Source organism: Podarcis melisellensis, assembly GCF_964234715.1.
Source record: "Podarcis melisellensis genome assembly, chromosome: 6".
NCBI lineage: Eukaryota > Metazoa > Chordata > Lepidosauria > Squamata > Lacertidae > Podarcis > Podarcis melisellensis.
Genome location: NC_138538.1, coordinates 11,378,934 through 11,401,026, shown reverse-complemented (window position 1 = coordinate 11,401,026; position 22,093 = coordinate 11,378,934). Strand labels below are relative to the sequence as shown.

At 43.8% G+C, this 22,093-nt stretch overlaps 1 protein-coding gene across 7 annotated transcripts in view; it reads left to right on the top strand.

Annotated features, from left to right (window-relative positions):
- The window catches only part of CDH4 (cadherin 4), a 794,671-nt gene that overhangs the window by 240,416 nt on the left and 532,162 nt on the right, over window positions 1-22,093 (top strand). The window contains exon 1 of one of the 7 annotated variants that reach the window (XM_081916751.1): window positions 16,569-16,585. The exons of the other annotated variants lie outside the window; for them this stretch is intronic. Coding sequence (XP_081772877.1) covers window position 16,585 — 1 coding nt within the window. The 5' untranslated portion in view covers window positions 16,569-16,584. Of the gene's footprint in view, window positions 1-16,568; window positions 16,586-22,093 lie in introns of those variants that run through there. 7 annotated transcript variants of the gene reach the window in all.

Below are 22,093 nucleotides of genomic sequence, written 5' to 3'. Positions count from 1 at the left end.
CACGATAATAAAACACCAAACATTAAAAACTTCCCTAAACAGGGCTGCCTTCTAAAAGTCAGATTGTTGTTTATTTCCTTGACATCTGATGGAAGGGTGTTCCATAGGGCGGGTGCCATCACCAAGAAGGCCCTCTGCCTGGTTCCCTCGCAGTGAGGCAGCCACCAGAAGGTCCCCGGAGCTGGACCTGAGTGTCCGGGCTGAATGATGGGGATGGATCAGGTATACTGGGCTGAGGCCGTTTAGGGCCTTACAGGTCAGCACCAACACTTTGAATTGTGTTTGGAGACTTACTGGGAGCCAGTGATGTGTGTATAATATCCATGAGTCTATGGTTGTATTTATGCACACTCTATTTGCATGTGACTGTGCATGGTGGTGGGAATGTGGAAGGTGAACCTGGAAATGGGGAGCACCCTGGAGAGTCCTCCTGGCTTGCAAGAAGACCCTCCATAGAGCCCAAAGAGAACATCCTCTTTGGGCTTTGGGGAGTGTCTCCTCGTGAGCCAGTGGCTTCCCCGCCTAACAGCTGACTTGCAGGGTAGTGTAGCTGCTGGAGCCACTTTCCTGCACATCAGCTGAGTTAGCCCTGCTGCCACACAACTCGTGCAAGCTGGAGGGGCAGCAGGTCTTCTTGACCAGCTTAGCTGATCTGCGGGAAAGAAGCTGTGCAAGCCCCCTTCTCCTCCAGGGTGCTCCCAATGTACATTATTTCGGTTACACATGGGGAGGCCCTGGAATGTAATCCTTGTATAAATTGGGAGTTGCCTCTGCTCTGTAATTCAATCTGGAATCCAGGATCACCGAGTTAGGTTGAGAGGAGGGTGACTGGCCCAAGGACACCCAGAGAGCTTTGTGGCTGAGTGGGGATTTGAACCCTGGTCTCCCAGGCTCCTAGTCCAGCACTCTAACCACTATGCCACATCAGCCCTCAGGTTGCTTATATAGTCGCAGCCACATGGTGTTTGCTGTGTGCTGCCTTGTGAAAAACAAATAGCAAGAGGGCATCAATTAAGGTTTCTTGGTTAGTGCTTAACTTTGCACAGTGTGTCAGATAATGATCTTTAGAGCCATTCTTTAATATTTCATGATATTTTGGTCTGTGCTACACATAAGTCAGCCAGAGGTGAATTGCTGCGGGTGATTGGGGTGGGGGAGAGGGAGAACGGTGGTCCGGAGGCTTTTGTGCCAGTGGTCAGCACCAAGATCTTAGTTCTTTGGTGTGTGCAGCCCAGCTAATGAACAAATTGAGCATTCTGCATGGCAATAATATTTTGCCTTGCCTTCTTGTCAGCTTAGCAAGGGACGGCTGTCCTAGCCCAGTTCGGCATCTGTGTCAAGTTTCTCACATTTCACGGCACAGCCCACCTTCCATTCACCGGGTGCTAAATTGCCACCAAACCCTGATTGCTGACAACAAAGATTCTGACTTCAAAAACCAGCGAACCCAGCAGACAAGAATGCTTCTTTTATCCCTGGTCATACATTTTTCATTTCCCTCCTATTTAATAAGCTTAAGCCTGGAGATGTAGAATTTGATTTCTTTACTAGGCCAGCCTTCCCCAAAAGTGTCATGTGTTTCTCTCTCTCTCTCTCTCTCTCTCTCTCTCTCTCTCTCTCTCTCTCTCTCTCTCTCTCTCTTTCTTTCTTTCTTTCTTTCTTTCTTTCTTTCTTTCTTTGTACTTCAAAATCCCTGTGGAATCTTGATGGAACTTTGATCATAGGCACTGAAAGTTAGCAAGAGTTTTGTCCAATGGTAACATGGAAGGACTTTAATTCCCCATTCTGAGTCCAAAATAGAATGCCTAGCAAATATGAAATGCTTTCAATATAAAATGGGGAAACAGATAAGGAAGCACTGAGCACAGCGGCATCTTGAATCTTCTTCAACTCTTTGGAGCTGAAATGTATAAGGGGCGATCCATCTGGGAAATTGCACGTACACTCTTGCATGACATTGTAGAGAGCAGATACTTGACAGGTACCATGCTCTGTTTGACACGGCTAAATGCCTCTCTTTTACCCTTCGCTATTAGGTATTGAATTCTGCTTTATCCTATCCAATGTGTGCATTTCTCCAAACTCTCTACTTCTCTCTCTCCCTTTTTTTTCTTTTTGCTATGGTGTACTTTTAGAAAAAAACAACAACAACCCCACAGAGTTTTGAAATGCTTTCTTCGTTCATTCATTCATCATTTGGCTGTGGTTACCCATTTACTATGGGACGCGGGTGGCACCGTGGGTTAAACCACAGAGTCTAGGGCTTGCCAATCAGAAGGTCGGCAGTTTGAATCATGGAGTGAGCTCCCGTTGCTCGGTCCCTGATCCTGCCAACCTAGTAGTTCGAAAGGACATCAAAGTGCAAGTAGCTAAATAGGTACCGCTCCGGCAGGAAGGTAAACGGCGTTTCCGTGTGCTGTACTGGTTCGCCAGAAGTGGCTTAGTCATGCTGGCCACATGACCCGGAAGCTGTACGTACGTGGTATAAGGATGCTCTAAAATGTATTGTGTGGATGTGGCTGCTGTGGGGGTGATGATGATACACACGTGCTAGATGCTTAAGTTCTTGAAGTGACTTACAGCACATTTGAAATTGTTAATATAAACACAGTGATACCTTGCGTTACAAACACCTCAGGTTACAAACACTTCGGGTTAAAGACTCCGCTAACCCAGAAATAGTACCTCGGTTTAAGAACTTTACCTCAGGATGAGAATAGATATTGCGCAGTGGCAGCATCGGGAGGCCCCATTAGCTAAAGTGGTACCTCAGGTTAAGAACGATTTCAGGTTAAGAACGGACCTCCAGAATGAATTAAGTTCGTAACCTGAGGTACCACTGTACATTATAGCATCGAAACCAAAGCAGGACTAAGCAACCTGATGCCCTCCAGATATTGTTGGACTCAAATGTGTACCAGCCATGCCAGTGTTTGGGGATGATATTCCTGGAGGACTACAGGTTAATCATCTCTGAACAACATACTGTGCATGTTAAATCGCTGTAGTAATCAGGGTTGCAACCTCTAACTTAGCAAGTTTTGGACAAGCTACTCAAGGCATCAGGAACAGAAGCAAGTAGGGCAAAATGAGATTTCTTACTACCGTGGTGTAATCTTGGAGTATATAATCACATAAGCATAATGATTTCATTTATTATATACAGAGGCAGAAAACAGCTTGGTAATGTCCAATCTTCACTATATATATCCTGATTAACCTACATAACCATCTCAGCTTTCTAGATGGATGTGATGCAGGTTTTTGCATGTCATTTATGGAATTTGCAATTGCTTTCCAGTTATTAAAAGCCCACGAGGCTGTGCGTTGTGTTTCTGTGAAGAGAGAGAGAAACCCCAAATGTTTTTAGTTCAGATTGTGTGTGTATGTGTAACATATTTACTGTTTGCTCTTTTGCTGACTCAAATACATATTTTTGAAATTGAAGTGATGGAAATTTGCTTAGACAGATCGTTCTGCCTTGTGCAGAAAATATGGCCAAACTCTGAACCATAATAGGTTTTTCACTTGCCTATGGATAGAGCTTAAAAAATATGAACAGTCCATAAAAAATTACAAACAGGGAGGAAACTCTAGTAGTAGTTGCAGTAATAATGACAGCACTGAACAGGCCTAAATATATAACAGCTTTTCTGCAGGGAGGGATTGGTGATCGTATTGAACACCTAACAGCACTATCAATAATATATATATTCGTATTTCATTATATTTGCATCTTAGCAGACATGAGCCGTTAAGCCTTCATTTTCAACGACAGGTTCTCCTTGCACATTGTTGGTGTTCAACGGCCCAAAATGTCGTAGCTAAGCATCAAGGCATTTGTAATAGCTACCCCCACCAAACACACAAAAAGCAGTCAGACACAAAACTCTGCATTTCTTGGAAGCAATTTTCTATCGCCACACAAGTGCTGGACACAGAAAATCCTGCTTTGCTAAGTCAGTATGTGGAGCAAATCTTATTTAATGCCACAGAAACATAAGAGCACATCCTCGGTTTGATTCATTTGAATGATGAATCTGACTGTTATCTACTCAAAAAGAGGGGAAAGATGGAATCTATCTATCTATATCTGTATCTCCTTTTTTATTATGGAATGTATTAATGCCTGACTTCCAAAGACCCAGGCTCTACTACCTCTTAAATTTTGTTGCTTGCATTGCTGTAATGAGTTCTCCCTACAATTGGGGAGACTCCCAGCCTTTGCACCTTTGTGTTCTCTCTTGTACCTACTGTTGCTAGTCATGCTAGTCACACTTCTCTGAAGTCTCTCAGCCTCACTCACCTCACAGAGTGTTTGTTATGGGGGAGGAGACGAAAGGAGATTGTTAGCCGCTTTGAGACTCCTTAGGGAAGTGATAAAGCGGGATATCAAATCCAAACTCCTCCTCCTCCTCCTCCTCCTCCTCCTCCTCCTCCTCCTCTTCTTATTCTTCTTCCTCCTCCTCCTCCTTCTCCTCCTCTTCATTGGCACCTATCATATTTGGGCAGCTGCTACTTACCCTGTCAGGGGCTGATGCTTTCCCTACTTGTCTGTTTCAATAGGCAGACTTTGGTCTTTCAAATTTCAGTGGTGCCCTGTGCATGGCCAAAATCCCCCCCCCCCGCCTTTCATTCTGCTCAGTTCACTATGTCATAGTTGTGATGCTCTGTGGCACCCCCTAGTGATGCCCAGTGTGGCAGAACCAGTTGTGCTGTCCTAAATCTGCCTCTGCTGTCGGCTCCCCAACTTTGCAGTGGGTACCACGGAGCAGTCTCTCTCTAGTAGCATCAGTCTTTAGCTGCTGTCAAGTCAGCTGTTTAATGGAAGAACTATGTTGCGGGAGCTGCCCTGTCTAATAACACTGTAGCTGGAAACCTCCATTTAAATGTTGCAAAGCTAAATATAATGATCTATCTGCAAAAGACTGTGTATTTGCTTTTTATATAAAGCAGAACTCTTGTCTTTTAACTCAAAAGTCCTTTAGCACCTCTTATGCATTTGCTGACAGATTGTCTCTGTAACCTTAGCAGTTTCCTCTGCCTGCTTGTAATCGAAGTTCCTCATCTATGTAGACAACCGGGAAGGAAGAAAGGGCAAGAGGGTTGTGGAAATGAGCAGCACCATGGAGAGAGAACAGCACCATGGAGAGAGATGTTTGAGCATCTCAAAGTAGATGAACATATCAGATGTCTGGAATCCGATGCAAAGTGGAGAAGCAGTATGACCAGTCTTGATTTTGATAAGTGCAATGTGCTCTACACAGGGCTGCTCTTGAGAAGGGAGTTCACAGAGTTTAGCTGGTCCAGATTGCAGCTGCTGGGCTGTTGGTCAGCCACTAACCAGTTTAAAAGAAGTCCCCTGATTACTACTGGCTCCGTCTCTTATTCTGTTAGGAACAAGGTCTTTTCTGCTGTGATGCTGCCATTGTATGCCTCTTCGTCCTGTATAGACTCATCTGCCTAGATCTTCTTGCACCTCTGGGAGGCAAAGAAATACCTTTTGTATTCTCCTGGCATTCTGAAAGCTGGAAACACAAGCATGCATCCTGCCCCCCCAATGCTTCTTTTGCTATTTTTCTCAAAATGATGGTGATGCGTCATGAGCCATAACTGAGGATGCTCAGTGACCTCGCATCCAATGTTTCGTGGCACAGACATGAGGGGACCACATCAGAGTATCACTGGACCTCCATGTTGAAGTTTTGTAGTGATCCACTCCCACTGCCTTTTCTCTCTGTTCTCAAAAAGACCACCCACCCCCTGAGATGTGCTGTTATAATAGGACTATATCTTATTATGGGATGGCCCCTGATATAGAAGATCAGTAGCTCCAGGGTTCTAAATTTCATTGATTCCCAGAGAATTTGGGGCGGGGAGCGACACTGCAATATTTCTTGGATTATTAAGACGTTGGTTTCCTTTTATTGTATGATGGAAAGAGTTATGAATTTAGTAACCACCGTGCCTTGGGTGGTTGGCGGTAAGCAATCAATACCTCCCTTTAAAACATAATTATGATGGCCCCCAACCTTTTAAGCCTCTTTTTCCTCCACTCTCAAAATATTGGTGGTGGTTGTTTTTCCTTGATTGCCTATAGCATTTATATATATACTTGCTATTAAAAAAAAAGTCAGATACTCTTAAGAATGGGAGCCATATCACAGATTGTTGTTTTTTTTCCTCCCACTGTGAAGCTTTTATGAAATATTGAACACTTCAAGTTGTCATATCAGGAATTCAAGCTAACGTTTTCTGTGACTGAGCAGGGTGTGTGCGGCATGTAGCGTCCTAAGCATTAATTTTGTGCCACATATCAACCAGATTGGGAGAGAGAGAGAATGCAAATGCCTTGGCCAGACTGACTTCTGTTGCCCTGGTTCATCAGGCCAGGCCAACGCAGGACCATGGCTGGCCACACCTGAATTGAGACCTGGAGCCTATGTGTTTTCCTGCCCACATCCCTGAAATCACTTCTGGAGCTTATGTTGAGGGCTTGAGCTGGTGCTGGAGTTGGAGTTTGAGGAGCTGAATGCAGAAGGAACTGAGCTGTTGACCACTCCAGGAAAGAGGCCTCGCCCTTAACAGGGCCCATCCAATCCAGAGGCTTCATACTGCCTGCCAATCAAAGGAGCTGATGTTACACAACTCAGGCTCTGAGAGTACGCTAGGCATCTCCAGCTTGGTGCCCAGTGCGGGCGAACCCAAAATCTGCTTCTGATCTGACCCATCCCTTTCTAGTTTTAAGCAGTTGGTTAAGACACTCCTTTTTGGAAGCAATGAAAGGAGGAGAAACTGGATTAGACAAATGGAGTAGTTGCTGCTACTGCTAGTAGTATAACTGCTATTTAGATATTTGAGTTCATAGAGTTCTTGTGTTGCTTATTTAAGGACTGCGTCGTCCACCCCCCACCCCTGCTATGAATTGATGTCTCCCTTTTATAATATCAGACTTTGTTGTAAACTGCCTGGATGTGTCATGGCACAGAAATCTGCTGTTTTCTTTTTGGTCACTCTCATATCCCACTGATTATTACCATTATAACCATGGTTGTTGTTCTCCCACCTTTGAACCGGAAGAAAATACAGAATGGATAAGGCAATGCAAAGAACAACAACCAGATCGCAGAAAACAGAAATGTTAAAATGAGAAAATGACAGGGGTTTCTCTATCTCACCGTCACCATACTCCTTGCCATACACATTATATTCATTCAGTCTCTCTGGCTTTGCTTCAGCTGCGCATTTAAGCCTTTCCGCTCAAATATTCCCTACAAGAACCTTGCAGCAATCCCAAATGTCCACAGATTAATGTCTGGGCGATGGTTAGCAAACATTGTCCCACTTTCTGTAGAGAATGGTGCACTCTGAGACTAATTTAACACATGATTTCTGGGACGGTGTTTTCGAAGCACCTGATGGCTGCTGTCTCAGACCCTCCCAGTCTTCCAAACATCTCTCTCTCTCTCTGAACATCTGCATTTCAGAAATTGATCGCCACAAAGTAATTCTTTGTGTCACTTCACATGATCTCTAACACAGATTTTTCCCCCAGTTGAAGCAGTTCACACATTCATGTGGAAATAATGTATTTTGTTTCTGAGTGGTATATGAATGTGAATTGTCCTTTACTGATGACCTGCTGCTCAGAGTTTAATTACTATCACATTGTGGCCCCCAAAAATAAAATAATTCTTATTCTTTTTTAGGTGTCTGGCACCTAAGTTGGCAAAAGTCTTTGAGTGATTGTTCTTTCAATGACCCATAAATTGCCATAAGGCTGCAGTAGCTTTTGTTTTATGCATTTCTAGAAAAAGAAAACCTTCCCTCCCACTTTACCTGTCCCAAAAGTAGCTAATGAGACAGAAAGCAAATCTGTCATTAAAACAATTACCAGCAGCAACAAATACTAGAAGCCCAGAAATAATACAAAGAGCACAGAAGACTAGAGCTTGCAATAAATAAAATTGTGATAGGAATGAACACCTTAAAAACAACAGCACATAGGAAGCTTCCTCCTTGGTCTAATTAGCTTAGTATTCTTGACTCTGACTGGAAGTGGCTTTCCAGGATTTCAAGAATGGAGGTGCCAGAATTTGAACCCAGGACCCTTTACATGCAAGCAGATACCCCACCCCTGAGCTGCTGAGACTCTTCCCCTCCACTGATGAAGTGTCTTCAGGTATTGGCAGAACATGAGTAAAAAGGAAATTAGCCAAACTCTTTAAGACAAGGAGTTTCACATGCAGTATGCCACGTCACAGTCTCATTTGCAGTTCACAACTAGAATTTTGCAGAAGCTTGCCTGCAGATTGTTAATTGACCTGTTGGCGTGTTCTGTGCTCGGTTAATCTTCTGATATGTGTTGAATGACCTGTTACTTGTCAAATGGTCATTGCTGTGTTGTTAGTGTAGCATAATTGCGTATTATGGATATTCTGCTTTTATCGTATTTGCGCATTCAATTTTCCGTGAACCACTCTGATCACAAAGGCTTAGATCCTAACTCGAATTTCTCCCAGTGGGAGCTTCCTCAGCGGAAGTGGGGGTGAATGCAACTTTCTCCGAATCCCCTTTCTTTCATGCCCCCTGGGAACGTGGTCCAACCCCAACCCCCAGAACAAAGGCGAAGGCGAGGTTGCGCGCCGACCCCTCTCGCTCTCCAGGCTTCAGCGAAAAGCCTGCATTTGCTCCATAGGACGCACACACATTTCCCCTTCATTTTTGGAGGGGAAAAATTGCGTCCTATAGAGCGAAAAATACGGTATGTCAGTCTTGTCATGTTGTAAGCTGCCTTGAGCATAGTTTCAACTATGGAAAGGTGGTACAAATAAAACGATCATGGTGATGATGACAATGATGGTGATGATGTCGGCTTCCTTGGGTCGAAAGGCCAGCTAACTGTGCTGGATTGGAAACAGACATGTGACACATAACAATCCCATGTCTGCAACTAAAGGTGGAATGGAATCTTCCCACAGATGAAGTGTGTTCTGTTAAAGGCCGACTTTCGCCGCACCCTTGTACAATGTGAACTCATTTTTTCAGAATAATACTAAAGCAGTGGTGACTCAGGTGGAAGACAGGGAGGACAACAGTAGGGGGAGCCACAGGCAATGACAGACAGGCCCAACTAATTCCAGTTTCACCCTCCATCTTTCATCCCTGCTGAGTTCACCACTGAGTCCGAGGTGGAGGACGTTGAGAGCCTGGGCTTCCCTGGGACTGGATGCAAGCGAGAAGGCAGGCAAATGACAGCTGGCTGAGAACAAACAGAGGTTGGTGGGGCAGTTTGCTTTCAAAAACTATAGCAATTGTTAGCAACATGTAGGATTCTTTAGTAATGGAAAGCAATGCATTTATGCAAATGCATGATACAATTCTCCACAATCCCCTGCTCCCCCCCCAAAAAAAGGAAATGCACAAGGTGTGCTTTCTCTGACAGCATCAGGCACGGAACACTTTGTCGCTCATCAAAGTGACAGTCATGATCTTCCCTCTTAGTGTTCCCCTTGTTCCTGAATTTCAACAGGGAGGCAGCCTTTCTTGTCACTTCTGCCCTTTTAATATTTTCCTTTTCAAACTGCCTAAGCCTTTTCAAACTGCCCTGCACTTGACCTGAACTCTATATTGAAGGGAGGGATAGTGGGTAAAAATCTTATTTTTTAAAAGAAAATGGAGAAGAAGAAGAAGAAGGAGAAGAAAGAGAATCAAAGTAATGCAGCAGGATGTATCAGAATTGCTTATTGCTGAACAGAAATATGCCATCCATGAAGTAAAGCCTATTGGGTGACTTTGCCCTCATTTACAGAAAATGAATCTGTCTTTCATTGAGACTGGAATTCCTTTCGAGCAATGGCTGCTAGTAAGTACCTCAGTGGGTCCATCTTGCCTCCTTTACTAACAAAACCATCTCCCATTAGGCTGGAGGATTTTAATAAGTTAGGAAGAGGGAGAGAAAGACAAATTCTTCCTCTGTTCACTGTGCATGTCTGACTCTTTGCTCCATATGACCTCACAGTTTCCTGTCCTTCTTGGACGTAGTGCTTCAAGGAATGTTATATCCATTAGCAGAACCTCTTCTGATCACATCAGGCCTTGTTACCTGAGCCATGGAAGATGTTGTCTCAGCAGAGGCCCATACACATCTGAAAGCTTCAGAAGGCTGGCTGGGCTTTCCCTTCCAATGACTTCTCTCCCCTGTGAGAGTGGTCTGAAGTCCTGAAGGTCCTGTAGCCAGTTCTGCAGTTGCATGGTCCTCCATGGCTGTGGAGCAGGAGAAGTTAAAGAGGAGCTGTCTTCAGAGTCTGAAGATGATGGAAGAGTCACATTCTCAAGTGTAGAAAGGGGTGCTGAGGGCTTCCCCAAATTGTGGTGACCCAAGGGTCATCTAAATATTCACAATGGATCCTAGATGCAGGGATGTGGCACAACAGAGAGCTTCTGAAGAATAAAGCATCATGTTCCATGCTTTACTTCCTTTGCTTGCCATCTGTATTTCCTCATATGTCAGCCATTGCCCAGCACAATCCCCAGACATCTTACCTTCTCATCTTAATCTATTATACACTTAGATTTGCCACATACCAAAGATAGTGAGCTTTCTGTGGTAGCTGCTCCTGGCTGTTTTTGTGCTGGCCAGCTAAACCATCAGGACCAGGCTTGCAAAAATACAGATGCCTGGTGCTTAGAAAAATTAACCATGAAGTCTTGAGGACATATCTTCTAAAGTATGGATCAGCTGATATTTTTTTCCATTTGAAAGAAATGGCGGCTGAATTATTGTGGGTCACAACTCCCCTCCAACTCCTAAGTGTACTTAGCTAAAATAGCTAAAGTTTGCTTTCATGCTGATATACTATTCTGCTGTTCCTCTACCCTGTTCTGTGTTCACTGACAGTGTGTGGTCATTGACAGTCAAGAATTGCATAGTTTTACACTGCTACATCACCATTGGGACACAGCCATATGAGTTTGGGTGCTAGGCCTTTCTAACCCCTAGGTCCAGCAAGTGTTAAAATATAAGCAAGCATGCTGATTAGGTCATTGCGTGGGGTGAAGGGCCATTAAGAGAACAAAGGGAAGATTTGTGTGAGATGGCAAATGGGTGGGCGCAGCTCACAGCAAGTTAGAAGGATAAAAGCCAGTTTAGAGTTAAGTTGGTGGTAATGATGTGGCCCAGAATTAAAGCCAGAGAGGCAAAGCATGATGTTTGATTTCTGCTTGAATCCAAGGCTGTGGCTACGAGAGAAACAAGACCCATTGGGGGTGCTGATGCTGGGAACCCCTCCATCCTAGCCTCAGGTTGTATATATGTGTAAATAATCCACATATCATAATTACACCACACTCTCCACTGTGCCTCAATTTTCAAAAGGAAACACGAATCCTGGGTAAGTGCCTCCAACCCCTGGAATCTTGCACTGCTCAGAGATTGGGCTGTCATAACTAGACAATTCCTGTTGCCAGCTCTTTAAAAAGCCTTTCCCAGTTTTGCAAAGTTTCACCCAAAGCCATGTAAGTTTCCAGCAGCTTGGATATAAACTTGAGAGCTAAACCCACGTAGTTTACTGTCAGGGAACTGACATCGGAGCCAGAAGTGAAGGCAAGGCTCCCAAGCGATGCCGGAGAAGGGCCCAGCAGGTAGAGAGGGAACTCATCGGCTGGGGAAGGAAATCAGCGTAACACCAGGGATAAAGGGGGGTGGATGGGGGAATCGGCGAAGGGGCTCCAGGACTCTTCGCTGGAGACCAGCGGGGAGAGCACAGTTCCTCCGCTACCCACACCCACCCTGCACAGAAGACTTCTGCGCAGGGAAAGTAGGCGTAGACTTGGCGTCAAAGAACTTCTTTGCTGGAAGAAGTTCAAGAAACGCCCACTGACTGATTCTGCTAGCGACTGAAACAGCCACGAAGTGAAGGGCTGTCCAGCCAGGAAAAGGTTTAACCAGGCAACCTAGCCAGGAGTGGTGGCAACTTACGCACGAGCAACCCCATATAACCATTACATTTACATTTTGACGGGCAAGACTTGGGCTTGGCATAACTTAACAGGAGATGTTCAGCACCATTTGTATTGGCACTGGACTGTAAACTTGGCTTGCTTCTGTGTATGTGGGGTTTTTTTTAATCGCTTGCATTTCCAGCTGAAGTTAGCCATGTTTCACACTGTTTGATTCCCCTATGGGGGTTGTCTCAATAAAATGTCACGCACTGCAGCTTTTCCGGACGGGGTGCCTTTAACTTTTGAGTCTATTGTCAGGCTCTGATGAAGAGGAAAAGATTTGCCTGCTGTACCTGACTCTGCTTGATACCAAATTGTGTGTGTGTGTGTGTGTGTGTGTGTACACACAGAGAGGTGGGAAGCTTAGCAAGATCAAAGTAATATGAAGGATGGAAGCTGGATAACTTTTCTAGGAAAATAAAACTGTATTAGCCTTTCCTAGCACAAACACTATCTGAAATATGACATAAACTACTACCTTGGCTTGGAAAGAGGCTCGTGGGGGTGCGGGGAGACCAAAGGTGCAGTTTCAGCTTCTGTAACCATACTGGTTGCTTTCCAATATGGTCTATTAAATCAGGGAAATGGGATATGCCTTATTTTTCTTTCTTTTTTCTTTCTTGCTCTTTGAAGGTAAAGTGGGCAAAACTGCATCAGCAAGGCTTGTTCTGTCTCCTTTTAATCCAAAGCTAAGCTGTACATTACACTGATTCATCCATTCGTTTACTTCTTCAGTGACACACATCCCCCAACACAATTCTCTGTTGTCTAAGACCCTGTCGGATGTCACTAGTAGTAAGCAAAGGGGAACGTACCTCTTATGGGTGATGGCCTGGCCACATTATGACCTCTACATCTACCACCAGTCATCATATCATTGTGGAGCCAGACATGAAGAATTTCAACACCATCACCTGCATCCTGTAGCAATGGGGGGGGGGGGCTTGTTCCACCAGGATCCACCAGGATTTGATAGCTGGTATTCACTCATTTATTTATTTTTAATAACATTTTATTGATTTTCCAAATATAACAAAAATAAAAATAACAACAATACAAAAATGAAACAAAACAAATTGACTTCCCACTAATCCCTTCCTTGGTTATTTTATTTATCAACATACTGCATGTCTATTGTTAAATATTATTATTATTTAAATTCCTATTATACATTCATAACAAAATTACAAGTAATCCTAAAACCCTGCTAATGTATTAACCTGTGTACATTGCTTTTGTAAATATGCAATAAACACCTTCCATTATTCTTTCAATTTGTTGTCATCTCTTCCTCTTAGTTTCATAGTCAATTTTGCCATTTCAGCATATTCCATTAATTTAACTTGCCAGTCTTCTTTAGATGGGACACCAGTGGTGTTCACTCATTTTGGTGGCCCAGTAAGCCGTGGGCATTCGGTGTGGGGACACTCGTTTTTGCTGTCCCTCCCAGTCTGCCACCTAATACAAGAAGTTCAGTGTTTTTCATGACAGGCTGGCCTTGACAACAAAACCAACCCAACCAATAGTAATTTCGTACACATTGGTCTACATCAGACATTGTGTTGTTTCGAAAATGAGAGTTAGTGGGACGCAATCCAAGCTGGAAATGATTTCGTACCCTGTAAGTGTCCCAGAAAAAGGGCATCCCATTTTTTTATCATGGGAAAATGGCAGCCATTTTGGTTGCTGTGATCTCTCGCGATTCCCCCCCCAAAAAACCCCCACTTTTTCAGGGCCGTGATCTCGCACAGTTCCCCAAACTGCACATTTTAGGGCAGCATGCCTGGGGGAAAACATTTTTTTGGGGGGTGGGGTGCTGTGGAGTGAAATCAAGCGAGATCAAAGAAACCAAAATGGCCACAGAGCTCTCACAATAAAAGAACCAGGAAGATGGCGTCCCGGATTTGGGGTTCAAAGTGTTGGAGGGTATGCAATTGTTTTCAAAACTATTTCCTATCACTCCAAATGCGTGGGGCCCTTAGGTTACCCATTGATTTGAGAAAGGTACTCCACACATATTCAGAAACATCATCTTATATTATCCATCATATAACATAATGGTCTGCCATTGCATTAAAAAACAAAAGATGGATTGAGGGCTCAACTGTAGCAGAGATTTTTGCCTTTACAAGTCCTTTTTAAAGTTCAGGCAAGGGTGGGGGGGGGGAGTTTAGAGCCTGAATCTGCATGCAAATTCAAACCAATACAGCTGGTTGTCGCTCTTTTAAATTCTTGGTGAATGCCTGCCAATGATTTGTTTACATTACTGTTTTTATTTGCAGAATAATGAAAATATTACTGGCCGAAGGTGAAAATATGGATATTAAAATTTTAATAGAGTATGCACAGTCGTAAAAGAAAAAAGAGAGAGAGAGAGAGAGAGAGAAAAGGAACACACAGATGAGGGCTCTTCCATGATAATTAAAAATTATAAAGTCATTACTCCAGCTTGCTTTTGGAATTGCCGAGTGAATTAAACAGTTTGTTGTCAGTGCAAATGCCTTTGCAGATTTCGGCTCATTAAAATTCTGCATTGTCAAAATGGGCACAGAATGCATATACAATGACTAATTTGATTTTAAACCTTTTCTTTCCTCAAGGTTTTATCTCTCTGCATAACAGACCTCACCTTGGAGGGACATAAGGAATGATATATATTTGCTGATGCAGGGGGATTGAAATCAACAACGAAAGCTTTTATTTTATTCTTTTGAGGGGTCTCTTTTCTTTAAAGGGCGCATATGTCTCCCCCCACCCCCATTAGATATTGAGAAGGAAGGGAAAAGACCTGTGGGGTGTTCTGGCTCTTATGTGCCATAAAATCCTATTATAATGAAAAGTGTTAGTTTTTATGGCATCGCCAAACTATTAAGCAGCAACTTTTTTTTCTGTAAATGTTAATCTTTAATCTTTATAAATTGCATGCTGAAGAAATAGTAGGTCTGTAAAACACTTGTCTTCAAGCCTTACAGGGATAAAGTTATAATGGGGTTGGCTGTTATCCAGAATTTTACTATCCAGTAGTATTGGTTTGCTTATAATAATGTGGGTTTTTCCCTCCGTTCTAATATTTTTTCTGCCTTTGAGGAACCATTTCTTCATTGGCATGCCCACTGAGGAGCTGCTTTGTGTTGCAAAGGATTCTGGGATTTCTTCAAGGGCATTCAGCACATGATGAGCCCCCCCCTCAGCGTAATTGACCCCCATTGTAGCCTCATGTGTAGTTGAGAGTAGGGCCCACACAAGGTTCCTTTTATGTCTGCCTATTTCAAGGGAAGATCAGTCATGACAAGGGTGGAAAAAGAAGGGAAGCATTACCCAAAATTGGGTAATGATTTGCATGGAATTTGCATATTCTAATAGATGGAAATTTAGAAATAACTGAAATACAGTGGTACCTCTGATTACAAACTTAATTCGTTCCGGAGGTCCGTTCTTAACCTGAAACCGTTCTTAACCTGAGGTACCACTTTAGCTAATGGGGCCTCCTGCTGCCACCGCCACACGATTTCTGTTCTCATCCTGAGGTAAAGTTCTTAACCCGAGGTACTATTTCTGGCTTAGCGGAGTCTGTAACCCAAAGTATTTGTAACCCGAAGTACCACTGTAGAACATGGGTAGGCAAACTAAGGCCTGGGGGCCAGATCCGGCCCAATTGCCTTCTAAATCCGGCCCACAGACGGTCTGGGAATCAGCATGTTTTTACATGAGTAGAATGTGTCCTTTTATTTAAAACACATCTTTGGGTTATTTGTGGGGCATAGGAATTTGTTCATTATTATTTTTTCAAAATATAGTCCGGCCCCCCACAAGGTCTGAGGGACAGTGGACCGGCCCCCTGTTGAAACGTTTGCTGACCCCTGCTGTAGAAATATAGCACAGCTGACCCCAGTGGGGAAGACTGTGACCAGGTACCCCATGTACCCGCTTAGTCTTCTGCCCAGCTGGTAACTGAGAGTATTCTGTGATTTATTTTATCATAGCTGCTGGATAGCTCAGTTGGTAGAGCATGAGACTCTTAATCTCAGGGTTATGGGTTTGAGGCCCACTTTGGGCAAAGGATTCCTGCATTGCTAGATGACCCTCATGGTCTCTTCCAGCTCTACGATTCTATGATTCATTGACTGCATTCTAAAATGGAAATACTGCCTACCTTATATTGACACTTTCGAAAAAGGATTATATGGATGATCATATAAGTCACTCCTGGATGAATAATTGATGGATTTCTCTTAGTGCTCAGAATTTGCTTAGCTTCTAAACATAATTGAAAATTTAATTTTAATAGTAATAACAACAACAACAACAACAACAACAACTCATTGAGTATACATAAGTAATCTGGTCATTTATCATAGCACGTGACAAACCAAATCTGATTGTGTCTTCCTAATGCAGCTCTATTTATTAATTCACATCTTTCTTTCTTTCTTTCTTTTTCTTCCCTTAGGTAAGTCTCTCAGCTCTTAATTCATCTGGCAGCTTCCAGATTCTGCTGTCTTTACTACAAAGATGTAAGAAAAAGTCTCTACATGACTCTCCTATATTTCTGATTAGCAAAATCCTGGAACTTTGCGGAAAAGTAAGAACAATCTAGCCCTTTCCATATGGGTAGAATTTTCTTTTGGATGTGCTTTCGATACATATTTTGGTCCTATTGATTTTCGCTTCAGTCATATTTTATGGCTTTGGGATTGCACAGTCTCTGTTTAACACATGTGTAACTACAGGTTTCGAATCCCCCGTGGCTGTTTTTATACATGCGCAGTTGAGGTGCTATGAATCAAATGGGACAGGTGACTTTGCAATCTATGAATACTTAGATGGAAACCCTAATTCTTTGTGAGTCTGTATTTCTGAAGAGGGAGGATTCCTGAACATCTCTGTGTAGGGGCAGGGGACAGCTACATAACGTGCATGTAACTATTATCTGCCCAACCTAGCTTGCCACTTCCTGTTCCCCTGGAATCAGCACTTGGGTGGATGTCAGTAAGTGGAATAAAGGCCACCTGAGAAGGATTAAGATGATGGCTGGATTCTATCCAGGAGACAGTCAACATAGTGCCATCCTGATGTTGTTGGAACTACAAATCCCATCATCCCTGTTCATTGGCCATACTAGCTAGGTGATGATGGGAAATGTAGTCAAAGACCATTAGGAGGACACTACAATGGCAATCCCGATTATTTGTTGTTGCTGGGAGTTTGTGCTTTTAAAGACGTTTCTTTCCCATCCTTCAAAGGTTTGGGGTTGTTGTTCTTTTATTTAGCAGACTTCATAATTTTTATAGGGATAAGGATTCCCTGGGTTGCCAACACACCACCTGTGGTCACCACTGTGCCTGCCAGTACCTCCATGGATGTTTGAGAAGTCTCAGTAAATATCTGAAATGCCCTCCCAGCTCAGTTTCTATTTGCACTGGTCCAGCCTCTCCTTTAAACATACCGCCATTTCATCGGGTACTCTGTTCTGAACACAGGAGAAGTGCAAAGAGCATCTTTCTGTGAGCAAGCATTGCAGTGGATGATTTAGGCTGGGCCTTTCCTTTTTCTTTTTATAGAATATTTATTGAAATTTTACAAAGACATAGGTTTACAAAATACAAAGAAAAAAACATATGAAAAGAAAAAATAGAAAAAGAAAACATACAAAATACATGAAAAAGGAAAAAGAAAAATACAAAATACAAAAAACAAATAGATAAAAAGAATTAAAAACAAATCCATTTTTTATAGCTTTAAACTCATTTGCCTGTTTCCTTGACCTCCTCACACCTCCCCTTCTTGTGTTCCCATTTACATAATCAAATCAGCAAATCCTTACCCTCTTTCGTTTATCTTAACTCTATATCTTAACATATTATAACTCTATATTTTCATCCATTATCAATTCATTTTTGCATATTCTTATTAACTTTGTTGCTAATGCCACTTTTTTCAGTCCAACATCATTTTAACATTCATTAATTTTACAGTGTTTCTGCAGATAGTCTTTAAATTTCTTCCAATCTTCTTCCACCAACTCTTCTCCCAGGTCTCGGATTCTCCCAGTCATTTCCGCCAATTCCATATAGTCCATCACCTTCATCTGCCACTCTTCCAGGGTGGTAGGCTGGGCCTTTCCTTCATTAATGGGGCCAACATTGGTGAGGATTTTGCCTGCCCTGCGCCATCTTGTGGTCCGACCTGTTTTTATGCTCTTTTAGATGTCCCACCAGCAGGACTGGCCCAACCATGAGGGAAGGTGAGGCGACTGCCTCAGGTGGCAGAATCCATGGGGTCAGCAGGTCCCGATGTAGATATTTATTCCCCTGGGCAGGTGGGGTTGGCTGAAGGCAGACTGAGGTTGGTTGGGTAGTGGCCCATTTGCCCGAATGGACCAGATGCCGCTGAGGGGGACCCTCTATGTGCAGGGTGAAGACATTGAGACTTTGGTGTGTTTGTGTGTGCTCATGTGGGCCCAACAACATCCTTCAGCTAAAGTGACAACTTCAAGGTATTACACCCTGCCTCTGTTCAGTTTGGGTGCATGCATTTGGAGGAAGAGGAACATGTCTTTTTTAAAAATAATAATAATAATATAAGTAACTCAACAGAAAGGAGTTAAGTAATAAACACATCATCTCAGCTGCAAACTGCTCATGTGGCTTTGCGGTGTATGTATTAGAATAATGACCTGAATTGATACTACAAATATAATTACATTGATTCTTTTCTGATGGCTATAAACAATGACATTTCCCTTGATCTCTGAGCAGAGTTAGTTATAAAACACATGCTCCACTTTTGTATTCACACACTGCCTTCTCATCACTTTTGTCTCGTACTCCCCGAGGGCTTGATTTAGAAGAAGTGTCTGATTTAATGGGGGGGAGGGGGGAGATGAAACAACAAAGGCAGCAGCAGCTCCCAGCTTTCCTAATGTAAGAGTAGACATATGTGTTTCCTTTTTGATTGTGTTGCTCGGAATCATTGTCGTGTATTTTAATATTTTGCTGAATAAAGAGAACCCTAGACGACGTCCATCTCCCCACATCTGGACTCCCCCGTTAATTCCCCCCATCCATTCCCTTAGGGTACACCGTCTTTCATGCCATTTCACAGCAGCCATTAACTGATGAAAAACCACACTGGAGCGATTTGATTTAACACACCACCCGTTAAAAGCTTCCCATCAGGGTGGGTAGTGGGGCGAGAAGAGTTTTCTCTGCCAGGGAGGCAATACCTAGCAAGTTAGGAAATAGGCATTTTTGCCACCAACATGTCTATATATCTTGTAAAGTCCATAAACGGATGGGAAACGAAACACGGACATTTTTGAAATGGCTGTTTCTCCTTCTCCCCTGTGAATGTATACTTTTCGAGAAGTTCATTGGATGCAGGAGTCATTGGGTACAGAGGGGCATCAGGGTTCCTGCAGATTCAGTACAGTGGTACCTTGGGTTACATACGCTTCAGGTTACATACGCTTCAGGTTACAGACTCCGCTAACCCAGAAATAGTACCTCGGGTTAAGAACTTTGCTTCAGGATGAGAACAGAAATCGTGCTGGCAGTGGCAGCAGGAGGCCCCATTAGCTAAAGTGGTACCTCAGGTTAAGAACAGTTTCAGGTTAAGAACAGACCACCAGAACAAATTAAGTTCTTAACCCGAGGTACCACTGTACTGGCTTACTCTGGACTTGGTGGTCAAAGGAGAGGACAGACCTTCATGGTAGCCCCAAATCCCCCAGCCCTGCAGAGGCCAATCAAATGTCATTGTCTTCAGTACAGTGGTACCTCAGTTTACGAACTTAATCCATTCCGGAAGTCCATTCTTAAACCAAAACAGTTCTTAAACCTAGGTGCACTTTCCCTATTGAGGCCTCCCACTGCCAGTGCTCTTCCACCATTCCGATTCCATTCTTAGACCGAGGTAGAGTTCACAAACCGGGACACTATTTCTGGTTTTGCGGAGTTCGTAAACTGAATAGTTTGTAAACAGGGCTGTTCTTAAACCATGTGCTCCTGCCCTGTGGGATGTCACAGTGAAGGAGGTCACCAAGATCTTCCTCTATGCAGTCAGGCAGCCTTTTCTCTTTCTTCATCATTGTCATTTCTGCCAGCCTTACCTTTTCCTCCTTACACTAGTGTCCTATGGGAGTCAGAGAGGGGGGAAAATGCATTTTATGTTTCTTTTCCTTACATTCATCATGGAACTCAAGGCAGTTCCCAGAGGGTCTCCCATCCAGACACTGACCAGGCCCAGACCGGCTTAGCTTCAGCAGGGTGGTGGCCTCATGTGCCATCAGGCCAGACCTTGGAAGGAGAAGGCCCCTTTGTTTATCCTCCCACTGCTGCAAATCTCTTCTTGCCTCTCCATCCCTTCAGCCATTTCAGGAGGTAAAGAGATAAGAGAGGAAGCGGTGGAGTTACTGCGTTTGGAAACGAAACGAAACCGGCTCTGCATCTGTGCCTTTATCTGTAAGCTGGAACGAGGGGAGCTAGCAAGTGAAATGTTTCCCCTTCACTTATCCCGATGCCAGTATAAGCCGTGCTTTGTACGTGTGTTTTAAGTTACTGCTAAAGGCACAGGGGGCAGGCAAATTAAGAAGGAGAAAAATCTGGTCTGGGAGGAAGAGAGATTCATTTCACAAAATATTAGTGCACATTTTAAACTGAAATTATCTTGATTTCCTACTTCATTTTATTCTCACATGTACCTCAGCCTCTGCATCTTCTGCTAGTTTATTCTCCTCCCTGCATATGATGAAGTTGGCCAGGGATGTGAAACCTGCGGCCCTCAATGTTTCTGGACTCCCATATCCCATCAGTCCCAACCATCTTGGTCAGGGTTCAGGGAGGATGGGAGTTGGAGTTCAGCAACTTCCACAGGGCCACAGTTTCCTCACCCCTGAAAACTTCTATTGGCTACCAAATCTCATTCCACTACAAACCAGCCTGGCCTCTCCTCCTATGCCACCATGCCTTTTGGTGCTCTTGCCAATGGCCTAATTCTCCTGCTGCAAAATTGGCTGCAAATTCGCAGCAGCAGCAGCTTCAGCTCAGTGTCCTCACAGCAGCTGTCAGCGTGGCAGGAAGGGTTTTCTGATTATTTCGTGTGGCAGCCAGCTTGGCTGTTCAGGTAGGGGGCGGGGCAGAATTATGATCTGTCTCCCTCTTCCTCCTCTTGCACTGGAAACTGGCTGCAAGGTGTATCAATCAAATGCCTCAGAGGCGAACCAGGACACTATGGTGCCTGTGGCAGAAAATCCAAACGGTGCCCCTCCGTAGGTGGTAAAAATATCACAATGAATAACTGATTGTTTGCTGCCCTTTAATGATGCTTCCAAATCTGCTGCCTGAGGCAGCCTGCCTCACCCAGCCATGCTGTCCCTGAAACAGTGGCTTCAGCTGGACTCCATGTATAATGCGCTTTGAATCCACTGTGCACTGACTGGTTCTGATTTGAAATGATGCTTACTGGTTGATTTATTTAGTACAGAGGTGGGAAATGTGAGGCCCAGTCCTTCTGGCTTATGTACACTGCATCCTTTGAAAACTGCATCTTGAATACTTTTCTTAGACTATTTCCCTTTCCAGGCTGGGATAGCCTGGCTATTCTAGTGACCTTCTGCATGGCCTATAGCAATGCACTCTGTGTGGGCTTACCTTTGAAGATGGACCAGAAACTGCGGTTAGTGAAGAACACAACTTCTAGGGTGGTGAGTGGGGCAGCTTGTGTCATCAGTCCTGAAAGCACTGCACTGGTTGCCAGTGAGTTACCAGGCTCAATTCAAGGTGTTAGCATAAGCATACAAAGCCCCAAATCGTTTGGAACCCAAGTTCCTAAAATAACAACATGACAGGGCCTTCTCAGTAGTGGTGCCTTGTTAGCACTGACATGTGGCAGGGCCTTCTCGGTAGTGGTTCCCTGGTTATGGAATGCTCTGCTTGATGAGAGGCAACCTTCTCTCTCATTATTAACAGTTAGGCTGAATGTAAATCCCTGTTCACCCAGGAAGTGGCAGCCAGCAGGACTGAGGGGGTGTAGCTGTTTTGTTCTCCTATCTTCCTAATGGTGCATGTCACTACCACTTATCAGGGGTGGG